Source organism: Ahaetulla prasina, chromosome 1, assembly GCF_028640845.1.
Source record: "Ahaetulla prasina isolate Xishuangbanna chromosome 1, ASM2864084v1, whole genome shotgun sequence".
Taxonomy (NCBI): domain Eukaryota; kingdom Metazoa; phylum Chordata; class Lepidosauria; order Squamata; family Colubridae; genus Ahaetulla; species Ahaetulla prasina.
Window position 1 is genome coordinate 218,465,458 of NC_080539.1, and position 12,380 is coordinate 218,477,837.

General features: G+C 39.9%; 1 protein-coding gene across 1 annotated transcript in view; it reads left to right on the forward strand.

The window, feature by feature from the left end:
- The window catches only part of LRP2 (LDL receptor related protein 2), a 165,928-nt gene that overhangs the window by 39,865 nt on the left and 113,683 nt on the right, over positions 1 to 12,380 (forward strand). Inside the window, exons 5-12 of the mRNA XM_058191100.1 lie at positions 2,159 to 2,269; positions 2,396 to 2,509; positions 2,921 to 3,037; positions 3,703 to 3,846; positions 4,547 to 4,666; positions 6,584 to 6,712; positions 9,621 to 9,790; positions 11,633 to 11,856. Coding sequence (XP_058047083.1) covers positions 2,159 to 2,269; positions 2,396 to 2,509; positions 2,921 to 3,037; positions 3,703 to 3,846; positions 4,547 to 4,666; positions 6,584 to 6,712; positions 9,621 to 9,790; positions 11,633 to 11,856 — 1,129 coding nt within the window. The remainder of the gene's footprint in view (positions 1 to 2,158; positions 2,270 to 2,395; positions 2,510 to 2,920; positions 3,038 to 3,702; positions 3,847 to 4,546; positions 4,667 to 6,583; positions 6,713 to 9,620; positions 9,791 to 11,632; positions 11,857 to 12,380) is intronic.

Genomic DNA, 12,380 nt, shown 5'->3' on the forward strand with positions numbered 1-12,380 from the left:
TTTCAATGACATGTTTGAGGTTTTCTTTAAAACTATCCTTACCTATTCTGTTTGATATTCAACATTTAGTACAATAAATGTATTAATAATATGTTGTTGCTGCTAAATGTGCATTCCAGCAGTTTCTTTGTCCTCTGAAGCAGAGCAGTATAGGCATTATTTATTTCTCTTCTGAGGGATTTTAAAATGGAAAATAATGGCAAAATGATTACAGTATTTCATTTGCTCAGTGAAAATTAGATTTCCTGTGCTGCTGTAGACACTCATCTTCCTTTTCTACCCAAAAAAGCTGGAAGAACAGTCTTTTTTTCTCCGGGAAATTGCGAAAAATCACTATTGGTTTGTAGGAGATAGGTTTGTATTCAATAGGAGACAAAGACTCCCATAGTTTGATTCTTTCTAAGACATGGACAGGTTGCTGGGGCGACTGAATGCCACCACATGTTTATTGGACCCGTGTCCCTCCTGGTTGGTGCTGGCCACCCGGGAGGTTACACGAGGCTGGCTCCAGGGGATTGTTAACGCTTCTCTGAGGGAGGGTGTTGTTCCCACCGCCTTGAAAGAGGCGGTGGTGAGACCCCTCCTCAAGAAGCCTTCCCTGGACCCAGCTGTTTTGAGTAACTATCGTCCAGTCTCCAACCTTCGCTTTGTGGCGAAGGTTGTTGAGAGTGTGGTGGCACACCAGTTACCCCAGTACCTGGATGAATCTGTCTATCTAGACCCGTTCCAGTCCGGTTTCCGACCCGGGTACAGCACTGAGACAGCTTTGGTCGCATTGGTGGATGACCTCTGGAGGGCCCGGGATAGAGGTTATTCCTCTGCCCTGGTTCTCCTTGATCTCTCAGCGGCTTTTGATACCATCGACCATGGTATCCTGCTGCGACGGTTGGGGGATTGGGTGTGGGAGGCACCGTGCCGGTGGTTCTCATCCTGTCTCTCCGACCGATCGCAGACGGTGTTGGCAGGGGGGCAGAGGTCGACCTCGAGGCGCCTCCTTTGTGGGGTGCCACAGGGGTCGGTTCTCTCGCCTCTCCTGTTCAACATCTATATGAAGCTGCTGGGCGAGGTCATCAGTGGTTTTGGGGTGAGTTATCAACTGTACGCGGATGACACCCAGCTGTACATTTCCACCCCTGACCACCCCAATGAAGCTGTTGAAGTGTTGTCTCGGTGTGTGGAGGCCGTACGGGTCTGGATGGGGAGAAACAGGCTCAAGCTCAACCCCTCCAAGACTGAGTGGCTGTGGATGCCAGCATCCCGGTACAGTCAGCTGCAACCGCTGCTGACTGTTGGAGGCGAATCATTGGCCCCAATGGAGAGGGTGCGCAATTTGGGGGTCGGTTGATGGACCGTTGTCCTTTGAAGATCATTTGGCGACCATCTCCAGGAGAGCTTTTTACCAGGTTCGCCTGGTCCGCCAGTTGCGCCCCTTTCTAGACTGGGATGCCTTATGCACGGTCACTCATGCCCTCGTCACTTCTCGCCTGGACTACTGTAACGCTCTCTACATGGGGCTCCCCTTGAGGTGCACCCGGAGACTTCAGTTAGTTCAGAATGCAGCCGCGCGGGTGATAGAGGGAGCCACTCGTGGCTCCCATATAACACCGATCCTGCGCAGGCTGCACTGGCTACCTGTGGTTTTCCGAGTGCACTTCAAGGTGTTGGTTACCACCTTTAAAGCGCTCCATGGCATAGGACCGGGATATCTTCGGGACCGCCTTCTGTTACCACATGCCTCCCACCGACCGGTACGCTCTCATAGAGAGGGCCTCCTCAGGGTGCCGTCAGCCAGACAATGCAGGCTGGCGACCCCCAGGTGGGGGCACCTACCCTCTGGAATGAGCTTCCCCCAGGACTTCGACAACTTCCAGACCTCCGGACTTTTCGCCGCGAGCTTAAAACATATCTATTCTTTCGAGCAGGACTGGCTTAATAGGGTTTTAAATATGGATTTTATTGGGGTTTATTTTATATTTTGTATTGTATTTTAAATTTAGGCTATTGGAATAAGTTTTTTATAATATTGTTTTTATTGAATGTATTGTCTTTATTTTATCTGCCTGTTCACCGCCCTGAGTCCTCCGGGAGAAGGGCGGTATACAAATTAAATTATTATTATTATTATTATTATTAAAACCAGGCATATTTCCCTTTGCAGAATACCCAACCTGTGATCAGCTGACTTGTTCTAATGGAGCCTGTTTTAATTCAAGTCAACGCTGTGATGGCAAAGTGGATTGCAGGGATTCTTCAGATGAAACTAACTGCAGTAAGTATTCAAGAGCACTCAATGCACCTGGTTATAGTAAGCTTAATGCTGACTTACTTAATGCTACTTAATGCTACCTGGAATTTTTCAAGCCATGTTCATCCTTTATTCTTTTTCCCCCCCTAGCCCATGGATGTTCCAGTACTCAGTTTCAATGTAGCAATGGGGATTGTATCCCCCGAGCCTTTATTTGTGACCATGATGATGACTGTGGAGACAGGAGCGATGAAAACTCTTGCAGTATGTTGGCTTTCCCTATATGACTCCTTTTCTCTCTGTTTATGGTCCAGCTAGTGTTTGTCCTTTAGAATTGAAGAGCTTTTACCTCAGTGTTGGTACTTCTTGTCTGGATTTATATCCAGTACTTTATTTTATTTTTATTTTATTTTATTTTGTCACAACAGTATACACAAGCATCAACATAAATCAGCAAAATATCATATAAGCATATATATAAGCAAAAGTATGTAATAATTGTATTAGTTTGATATAATGAAAGGAAACATTAGGACAGGAACGGTAGGCACTTTTGTGCTCTTATGCACGCCCCTTAATAGTATATTCTGGTCTCGGTTGTATTTTCATTGCATGTGCTGAGGGAGTTGTTTAAAAGGACTCTGAGTCATTGGTCTTTGATGTTCTCTTCCTCAGCATATGCAACTTGCAAAGGGAATTTCTACACCTGCCCAAGTGGTCGCTGTATTCATCAAAGTTGGATTTGTGATGGGGACGATGACTGTGAAGATAATGCAGATGAAGTTGGATGCGGTAAGTAAGAATGTAACGTAGCATTAGTAGTCCCATGTAAAAAAATGTTTACTCTTACTCTTCTTCCTGATGCATATAGGAGATCAGTGGCCAAAAACCTTGCGTTTCTTTTAAAATATGCCATTGTTTTCTTTGAAGCAACTTCAGTAATCTGAGGGTTATTTGCACCCATTTTGGGATATAAATCAGTATATTAGGATAGACTAGACTACAGGTAGTCCTTGACTTATGACCACAATTGAGCTCAAAGTTTCTGTTACTAAGTGAGACATTTGTCAAGAGAGTTTTGCCCCATTTTATGACTTTTCTTGTCACAGTTGTTAAGTGACTCACTGCAGTGGTTAAATTAGTCATATGGTTGTTAAATGAATTTGGCTTCCCCATTGACTTTGCTTGTCAGAAGGTTCTTACGCTTCAGTATTGTAGATTGAAGAAATTTACTAAAGGTGTGATATGCAAATTAGTTAATGCCCAAATACTAGATCATACAGAGATGCCTGCTGGAAATAATAAAAAAGCTTCTCTGGTTTTCTTATATAGTTTGAGAAAAATAGAAGGCTGTCTTGTAGTATCTACATTGCTTGTGCTCTAGCTAGAAAAAGTCCTTGAAAATTGCTAAAATCCTGCAAGCGTGGAATGTACTGTTTTTTCCTTTTGTATTCTAGAGAGCGGCCACCGAGATTGTTATCCAGGTGAATGGGCCTGCCCTGTATCAGGACAGTGTATTCCCATTGACAAAGTTTGTGATGGGACTCCAGATTGCTCTGCTGGGGAAGATGAGACAAATGTAACAGCTGGCAGACATTGCAGTGAGTAATGGAGAAGCAAGTTTTGTTGGGCACCAAAATGTTCATATGGGCAACTCAGAGGTATCTCTGACACCTTAGCATTAAAAATAGGAAAAGTGTTTTAAATCATGCTGAGATTGATGCAGCAGCAACTGCAATGTTATATTTGACTAACACTCATAGTCTCAACAATTGTTCTGATTTTGAAGTGCTCCTTCCTCACTATTTTTTGTTGGTTCAGAGTACGTCAAGTCTGGGCAAACTCCATGTAATGTAACATGACCATAAGGTGAGCACTTCTGTGGAGCCATACTCCCAAATACTGCACATCACTATTGATGTACTTGATAATAGCTGTGACTACAAGTGCTAGTTAAGCTGCATTGGGATTCCCATGGTAAAAATGGCCTGATTTTCCAGATGACATTTTGGATTTGGATATGCCAATTTTCCACAATCTAGTCATCCATGGATGTGTTGGAATTGCAACCCTTAGAATTCAAAGGGGCAATATTGATGAGAAATTCTGGGAATTAGATTTCTAGAAAGCTATATTTAGTGACATTGTATATGCAGTGATCTCTCCCATTTACTAGATTCATTTTGTTCATATAATCCCATATATAGGCTTTTTTCAATAATATATCATTGTAATTCTCTTTCTGGCTCAAAGCAACTAATTAATTAATGTCGTTCTTTAATTGGCTTTTGTTTCTGATAGATATATCTCAGTGTGCAACTTTAAGCTGCCAATATCGTTGTCACTCATCCCCCACTGGGGGAACATGCTATTGTCCTGCAGGATATGTCATCAGCAACAATGACAGTCGCACTTGTGTAGGTAAGTGATGAAGGTAGAGATCCATGCACAATCAGTCATTATATTTCCCCTTCAAGGTGCCACGAACTCTCAAGGGTAGAGTCAGTGTGACAAAATTTTTTGGTTGCAGAATTGACAAGAACAGAATTCAGATTTCTACTTAGTTGTTGAAGCTCAGCAGGTGATTAGGGCCAACATAATCTCTTGACTTGACCCAGTTCATAGGGTTGGGGTGGAGGCATAGATTTGAGAAGAAAGTACTAAAGACTGAAGCCTGTCTTGAGCTTTTTGGAAAAAGATGGGATATAAATGCAACTGATCAACAAAAAACCTTCAAGGATTTTGAATCCTGCAGCATCAGGTAGAACAGAATACCTATCAGGTGTGCTACATTCGGCTTGACAAATAGCACTTTATGCACAAATCAAATGGTTTGGTTTGCCTTATTTGTATGAATTGAACAAACAAATAAACAATAATCTCCACCCATTCAGTTTTTTGGGGGTTCAGTTGCCTGTAGGAACAGAGATTCAAGGAAGTTTGTGATTCAAATTGAGGGAAAAATGTGCATTGGCATTTTCGGCCAGAGATTCATTTAAGAAAACCACTTAAGCTTGCTCCTCAAAATATGGCAGTTTTTTTTGTTTCCTTTTGTGTTTAAACTAAATCTTAGATATGTGGGCCTGCTGTGAATAAGGCACAAATGTATCAAGCGAACACTGTAGCACCGGGGCCTTTTTAAAGCTAAAAACTAGCACAGTAAAGACGTATAATCCCTTCCCTTTATTAGGTCACTTCTTGACCTAATTCTCATTGAGGTAATAAATCTTCGTATCTTCTGATCTGCAGGTGCACGAATTCTCTTGCCTGCAAGACATTTTCTTTACACAGAACACCAGATTGTAAAGACAAAGGCTGTCATTTAGGCTTACGCCTGAAATATTGATTTACTTGATAACTGTGTATGTATGCAGAAGAAGATTTAATACCTTCTGAAGGGCTCCAGGCCCAGTCTTGCTAAGAATTAGACCTTTATTGTTGGCCCATTTTTTGTGCTGCCTTATCAGACAATATCTGGAAAGCCATATACCTTAGAGTAATCCAGTTTCAGTTTAAAAAAAAAAAAAAAGTGGAGAAGATTAAGCTTTTAATTCTAACAGGGAGTGAAATTAGTGCTACTAATCTGATGCCTATTTATGCTTATAAATCTCACAGCATGATGAGAGAATAAAGCTGTCTGGGTTCATTCAGGTGATCTGATCTATTCTGTTGATAAATTATTCTACTGATTATTAGAAAAACTTGTATAAATAAAAATATTAGATGGTTTCCTTCAGATAAGTTAAATTTTAACGAGTCTGTTGGGTTAATTTTCTTTTAAGATTTTGTTAAAGCTACCCTACACAACTCCTACTTAATTTTCTGATTTAGCGTAAAGAAGCTGAATCAAATAACAAACACATTTGATGTTCCTACTCCAATTTATTAATTCTCTTCTAAGAAACTGAATATATTTGTCAAAAATAAACACTTTAAGAGGTAATGTTCAGAGGTTAGATGATTTTTAGATATCGAAATTAATGATACAGGGGAGATTTTCTAACACACCTTTGTTGTCGTTGACTTAAAAACATGAGATATTTAATGAGTTCTCAGAATTGATCAGGGATTTCAATCAGGAAAATAATACGAGCAATAAAAAATTAAACATGGATCACAATCAGTTTTCCATATCAGCGATTAATTTCCAGCTACAAAACAAAGAGGAGACCCCTGATTGCAAACTTATTGTCATTTTGGCTATAAGAATGTACTTTTGAAGGAACAGCGGATCTGACATTTTCATTTCAGAAGAAGGGAAAACTGTATTTGTTGTGGATAGCATTCTGCAAATAGAAGGAAAAAACGTACACTTCCTGAACGTTAATTCTGTTACAGACTTTGATGACTGCAAAATGTGGGGCATTTGTGACCAAGAATGTGAAGATCGTGTTGGTCACCATCACTGTCGGTGTGCCGAAGGGTATGTTCTGGAGCATCACCGTCATTGCCGAGCCAATACCTCATGTGAGTCGATACCTCTAAATCCTGATTCCTCCTCCCTTGTACAACTAATATTGCCTTACTTTCTCTCGGGCATTTGAAAGAAAAAACAGTGATAGGCCTATCCTTGAGAATAATGCTGGTCTGCTTTAAATATCACAGTCCCTTCCAACACCACATTGCCACTATCTTTCTACCATCTATTTACTGTTAGCGACTTGCTGATGAAAGACCAGGCAGTGCATTTCTTTCACTTTCTTCACTGGGAGAGGGGAAGGTGGCAGTGCAGGTGACATTTTGAAAGCCTATTCTGATTTTATCCATGGATGGATGGATGGGCTGGGCTGCTTTGCAAAGTTATTAGCATGAAGGAAGCACATCGTCTTCGGTGGGGAAATGTAAAATTTGTTACTACCGGTCCTGTGGGCGTGGCTTGGTGAAGGGTTGTAATATGACTGGGTGGGCGTGGCCAACTTTTTTTTTACTTTTAAAAGCATTTTTTCTACAACCTCTTTGGCCGAAGTGGTTGTAAAAAATGCTTTTAAAAGCCTCTTAAATGATCCCAGCTGAGCCACGCAATCATCAGAGGCTTTTTTTTTTACTTTTAAAAGCATTTTTTCAGCCAAAGAAAAAATGCTTTTAAAAGTAAACCCCCCCCCACCTCTGATGATCACGCGGCTCAGCTGGGCATGGGGGAGGGGCAGGGATTTTTGCTACCGATTCTCCAAACCACCTGCTGCCATCGCTACCGGATCAGGCGATCCGGTCCAAACCTTCCAGGCTCCATTTTCTCTGGCAGAGGGCTGCAGGATCCCCCAGCCCTGCCTGGGCCACCACAGATGCCGCCTGACACGAGTGACATCAAGCTGGCCATGCTCACCCTGGCCATGCCCACCCCGGCTATGCCCATTCAGCCTCCCGAGGTCAAACACAACCCTGATGGGGCCCTCAATGAAATCGAGCTTGACACCTCTGCTTTAGGGTGAAAAGCATAGTCTTGATGTGGCAGGCTGAGGAGTGGCTGCAGGACTAGGCCCATGCTGGACCACCATCATTGCCTAGAATGAATAAAGCCTAGCAAGATCAGCAAGCTCTTGTTGTTAAGTCCTGAGACCTACGACGCGACATGGGGGAAGCTCCTGATTGGCTAAAGCGCGCTGCCTTCGCGGTGGGAGAATGAAGCCCTGTTATTGGTTAAACAGCTGCGGTATAAAAAGCTGTCAGATGAACGAACTGTTCTGTTGCCGTTCTCAGTTGCTCTGTTCCTGTTGTCTCCTGTTAAGCCAATAAAGGCTTGTTCGCTTACGACCCTGACTCGCCTCAGTTATTCTGAACCCCCTGTTACCCTACAGAGCAGTTGTCCTGCTTTGGGCAATCATTCCCTTGCTTTGTGTGCGGGGCCCCAAATTTGGCAGCACCCTCCTCTTCCCTCCTTTCTTGTCTCGTTCAAGTCACTCAAATTGTAACTCTAGATCTCTAAAGACACACTTCAGTTTTCTTATCAACAAATTGTTTGGGTTGTTTTTTTGGCAGAGCAAGAGGACACCCTTATCTCTTCTCTCGTTCTGCCAAAGAGCAAAGACACCGAAACAATTTGTTGGCAAGAAATCATTGCAATCTCCACCCCAATATGAGAGAGCGCATTATTGGAGGTCTGATCTATGATAAGGAGATTTGAAAGGAAAAAAAAAATACTGGGTTAATTTGGAACCCAAATCTGAAGTTTAGGCTCAAATCTTAAACTTGATTTAAAACCCCAGAATCTCCATGTTTTCCCATTAATTGTAACTGGAAAACACTTGTTTTTTCTATTAAGATTACCTGAATATGAGCTACATTTGCAATAATTATTACCTCTTATGAGAAGATGACATTTGGCACATTGAAAGCAAAGCATTATTATCCTTTCCTTTAAAAATTGGCAATTTCATTTGTATTTCTTGTCTAAATTGGAAATAATTTCCTATGATGTTATTTCTTCTAAGGGGAGAAATCTCATTAACTTTCTAGAGATTTGTATTATTTTTCAAAAGCAACCAAACCAAATGTTGTTGTTTTTGTTAATCATATGCACCAATAGTTCACTGTTAAAAAATGGCTCCTTTTAAAAATGTGTTCTTCCTTTTGCTTCCTTTTTAATTCATAGAGATTTTCTATATCGAAGCATGAAAAGGCTTCAATCCTGCAAAGCTTAGACCAAGGAATTATTCCTCAGATGACACTTGTGATGGTTTGAGTCCCCTGGATAGGGGGGCACAAAATGTTTTGTCTCCAACTTTTTCAGCTTCACCAATTGTCCTCTTCTAAGTGTGAAACTGTTGTTTGGACCTTATATTGTTTCCCAGTGTTTTAGAAATTGTGTCAAGCTTGAAAAAAAGATGTTTAGGAACAGTTCCATTCAGAAATACTCCATTTCAAACACCAACACTTACAAAATTGTTACTACTGCATGCATGAATGTTAAAAACAATTAACACAGCCATAATAAATTGAATCAACCACTTACCTAATGTTCCATAAATATCTGATTGCCTTTTACACTGATAACCTTGTTATCAAAATGCTGTTTTCTCTCCTCTTCTTTACATGTTAATGTTTTAAAGATCTTATGTGGTATTCAGTATTGAGCTGCTCTGAGGCCACTTTGGTGGCACAGTTCCAACATATCTTCTTTGCTATTTAATGTGACATTTATTACAAAATAGGATGGGCAACATTTTGGTGACTAGGGATTACATTTGACGGCTGGGGACAGAAAAGGTATAAAAGTAAACGAAATGATTTTTTTTGGGCATTTCTTTAAACATCTTTTTCAAAACACTTTAAAAAATATTGCTTAGATCTATATTGCAGTGTGTAACTTCCGTTTAAGTTGGGAATGCATACCCCTTTGAAAAATAAACATTAGAGCAATGTCATCCATTATTTTCAGCTGGAGCTGCCTCTATCATTTTTTCCAATGGCCGTGATTTATTAATTGGGGACATTCATGGAAGAGGTTTTCGAACTCTGGTACAATCCCGAAATCGTGGAGTGGCTGTTGGTGTGGACTTCCATTTTCAGCTGCGTAGAATATTTTGGACTGATACGGTGCAAGATAAGGTAATTTTGAAATGTACAAATAGCTTTCATGGAAGCAAAGGCATCCAAGAATTGTATGTGTGTTGATGACTTTTCATTTCTCTGAACAGATGCAGAGCCTTTCTTGTTTTCAAACAAAAATGAACTTTGGAGATGGTTCTGTCGATAATTACGACATTTCTTAGCTATGCTTTTACATGTAATATATCGAACAAAGCATGCATTATGCTACGGCATCATCTTGAGCAGCTCTTAATATTATCAGAAAGAGAGTCCAAAAACCTAATTAAGAGAAATAGTACATTCTTTCAAAACTCTGTTGCAATTGCTTGAAACCTGATCATTTAAAGAGTAGAAGTACTAGACATAAGATATTTCTCAAGTATTATTAGTATAATTGAGCTTTGGGCAACAAATATTGACAATTTATTATGCTGCAGGCCAATATTTTTTTATGTCATTGCTTCTCCCCCCCCCCTCCATTGCCTTGCTTTTTACTGGAATAGTAACAAATAGTATAAAATATAAATTTGGTTTAATGATGTTTGGTAGTTTTAAAGCATCAGTGATGTGGATATAGAATAAAGAATTGAAAGTCTTTTCTTTTCCCTCCAAGTGCATTGAAAGGCATGTTAACAGCAGGTTCTTAAAAAAGCACTGTATGGGGAGGTGAAAGGAATATTTTCCTAGCATAAGTTTTTTCCCCCTGCAGTTTTCCTTGGTTCCTTGAATTATATCAGGGCTTAATGACCTAATTTTTACTCTTCTGCTTACTGTGGCATGTAATGGATTTGGATTTAGATAGACATTTAGTTCAGCTAATTCATAAGATAGCTTGCTTGTAATTGCTAATTATACAGGAACCAGAGCATATATATATATACTATAACTAGGTTTGTGCTTCATACCAAACTTGAATGGTTTTAGCTTTGCTTTGCATATTTTCCCTTGCTTTTAGCTTGCAATTCAGCATACAATGTAAATGCAGCTCATTGGATAAACCTACGTGCATAAATTATAGAGGGAGAACTCAGATTACTAGTTAGACGGGGTAAAAATCTGCTCCCTTCAAAATCAGACTCTCTTTTATACATTGGTTAAGAAAGGAGATTATGATTTGTGCCCATGCAGATGTAACAAATTAAAAGAGGTGAAGTCACAGTGAAGAGATTGAAATAAAGGTAGTCCTCGACTTATGACCACAATTGAGCCCAGAATTTATGTTGCTAAATGAGATATTTGTTAAGTGAGTTTTGTCCTGCTTTACGACTTTCCTTGCCACATTTGTTAAGTGAATTACTGCAGTTGTTAAATCAGTATCATGGTTGTTAAGTGAATCTGGCTTATTTATTTATTTATTTATTTATTTATTTATTTATTTATTTATTTATTTATAATAAATAAATAAATAAATAAATAAATAAATAAATAAATAAATAAATAAATAAATAAATCTGGCTTCCCCATTAACTTTGCTTGTCAGAAGGTCGCAAAAGGAGAATCACATGACCTTGGGATGCTGTAATGGTCATAAGTATGAACCAGTTGCCAAGCATCTGAATTTTGATCATGTGACCACGGGGATGGTGCAAAGGTCGTAACTGTGAAAAACGGTCACAAGTCACTTTTTCAGTCCTCTTATAACTTTGAGCGATCACTAAATGAACTGTGGTAAGTCGAGGACTACCTGTAAATGGTTAAGAAATTGGGGACTTAATACTGCATAGGACCAACATTTTCACAATTCCTCTTATAATAAATGCATGCAGGATTTATTTTTGTTTGGAAATTGTGTGAATATAAAAGTGGTCCTGAAAACATACAGTATCCTAAATCCTAAAGCGCCATTACTTTCTTTTCCAGGTTTTTTCTGTCAACCTTGATGGCTCAGATATCTATGAAGTTTTAAATATTTCAGTTGACACACCAGAAAACCTTGCAGTAGACTGGATTAACAACAAACTGTATATAGTGGAGACCAGCGTCAACCGAATCGATTTGGTAAATTTGGATGGAACCAACCGGGTAACTTTGATTGCAGAAAGTTTAGGGAACCCTAGAGGAATAGCTGTTGATCCTACTGTTGGGTAAGTGGTTACACTGATTAAAAGATACTACCCTTCTTTGAATAATTGTAGGCTTGCTATTTTTCAAATGCATCATCAATGCTGAACAATAGCAATAGCAATTAGACTTATGTACTGCTTCACAGTGCTTTTACAGCCCTCTCTAAGTGGTTTACAGGGTCAGCATATTGCCCCCAACAATCTGGGCCCTCATTTTATCCACCTACGAAGGATGGAAGGCTGAATCAACCTTGAGCCTGGTGAGATTCGAACTGCCAAATTGCAGGCAGCCAGCAGTCAGCAGAAGTAGCCTGCAGTACTGCACTATAACCACTGTGCCACCGCAGTTCATATGTTACAGGCACAATATCTGGTGAAGATGCTGCTATACATAGACATCTCTTATTTCTTAATTCTAAAGGTCTTTTCACAAAAGTCAAAGCTAAAGAATGAGTCATAAATTATGATTTATAGGTCACTATGACACCTGCTTAGCTGAAAAATAGTTTGTATGTAGTATCCATAAATCAAAAAGGAAATCCATT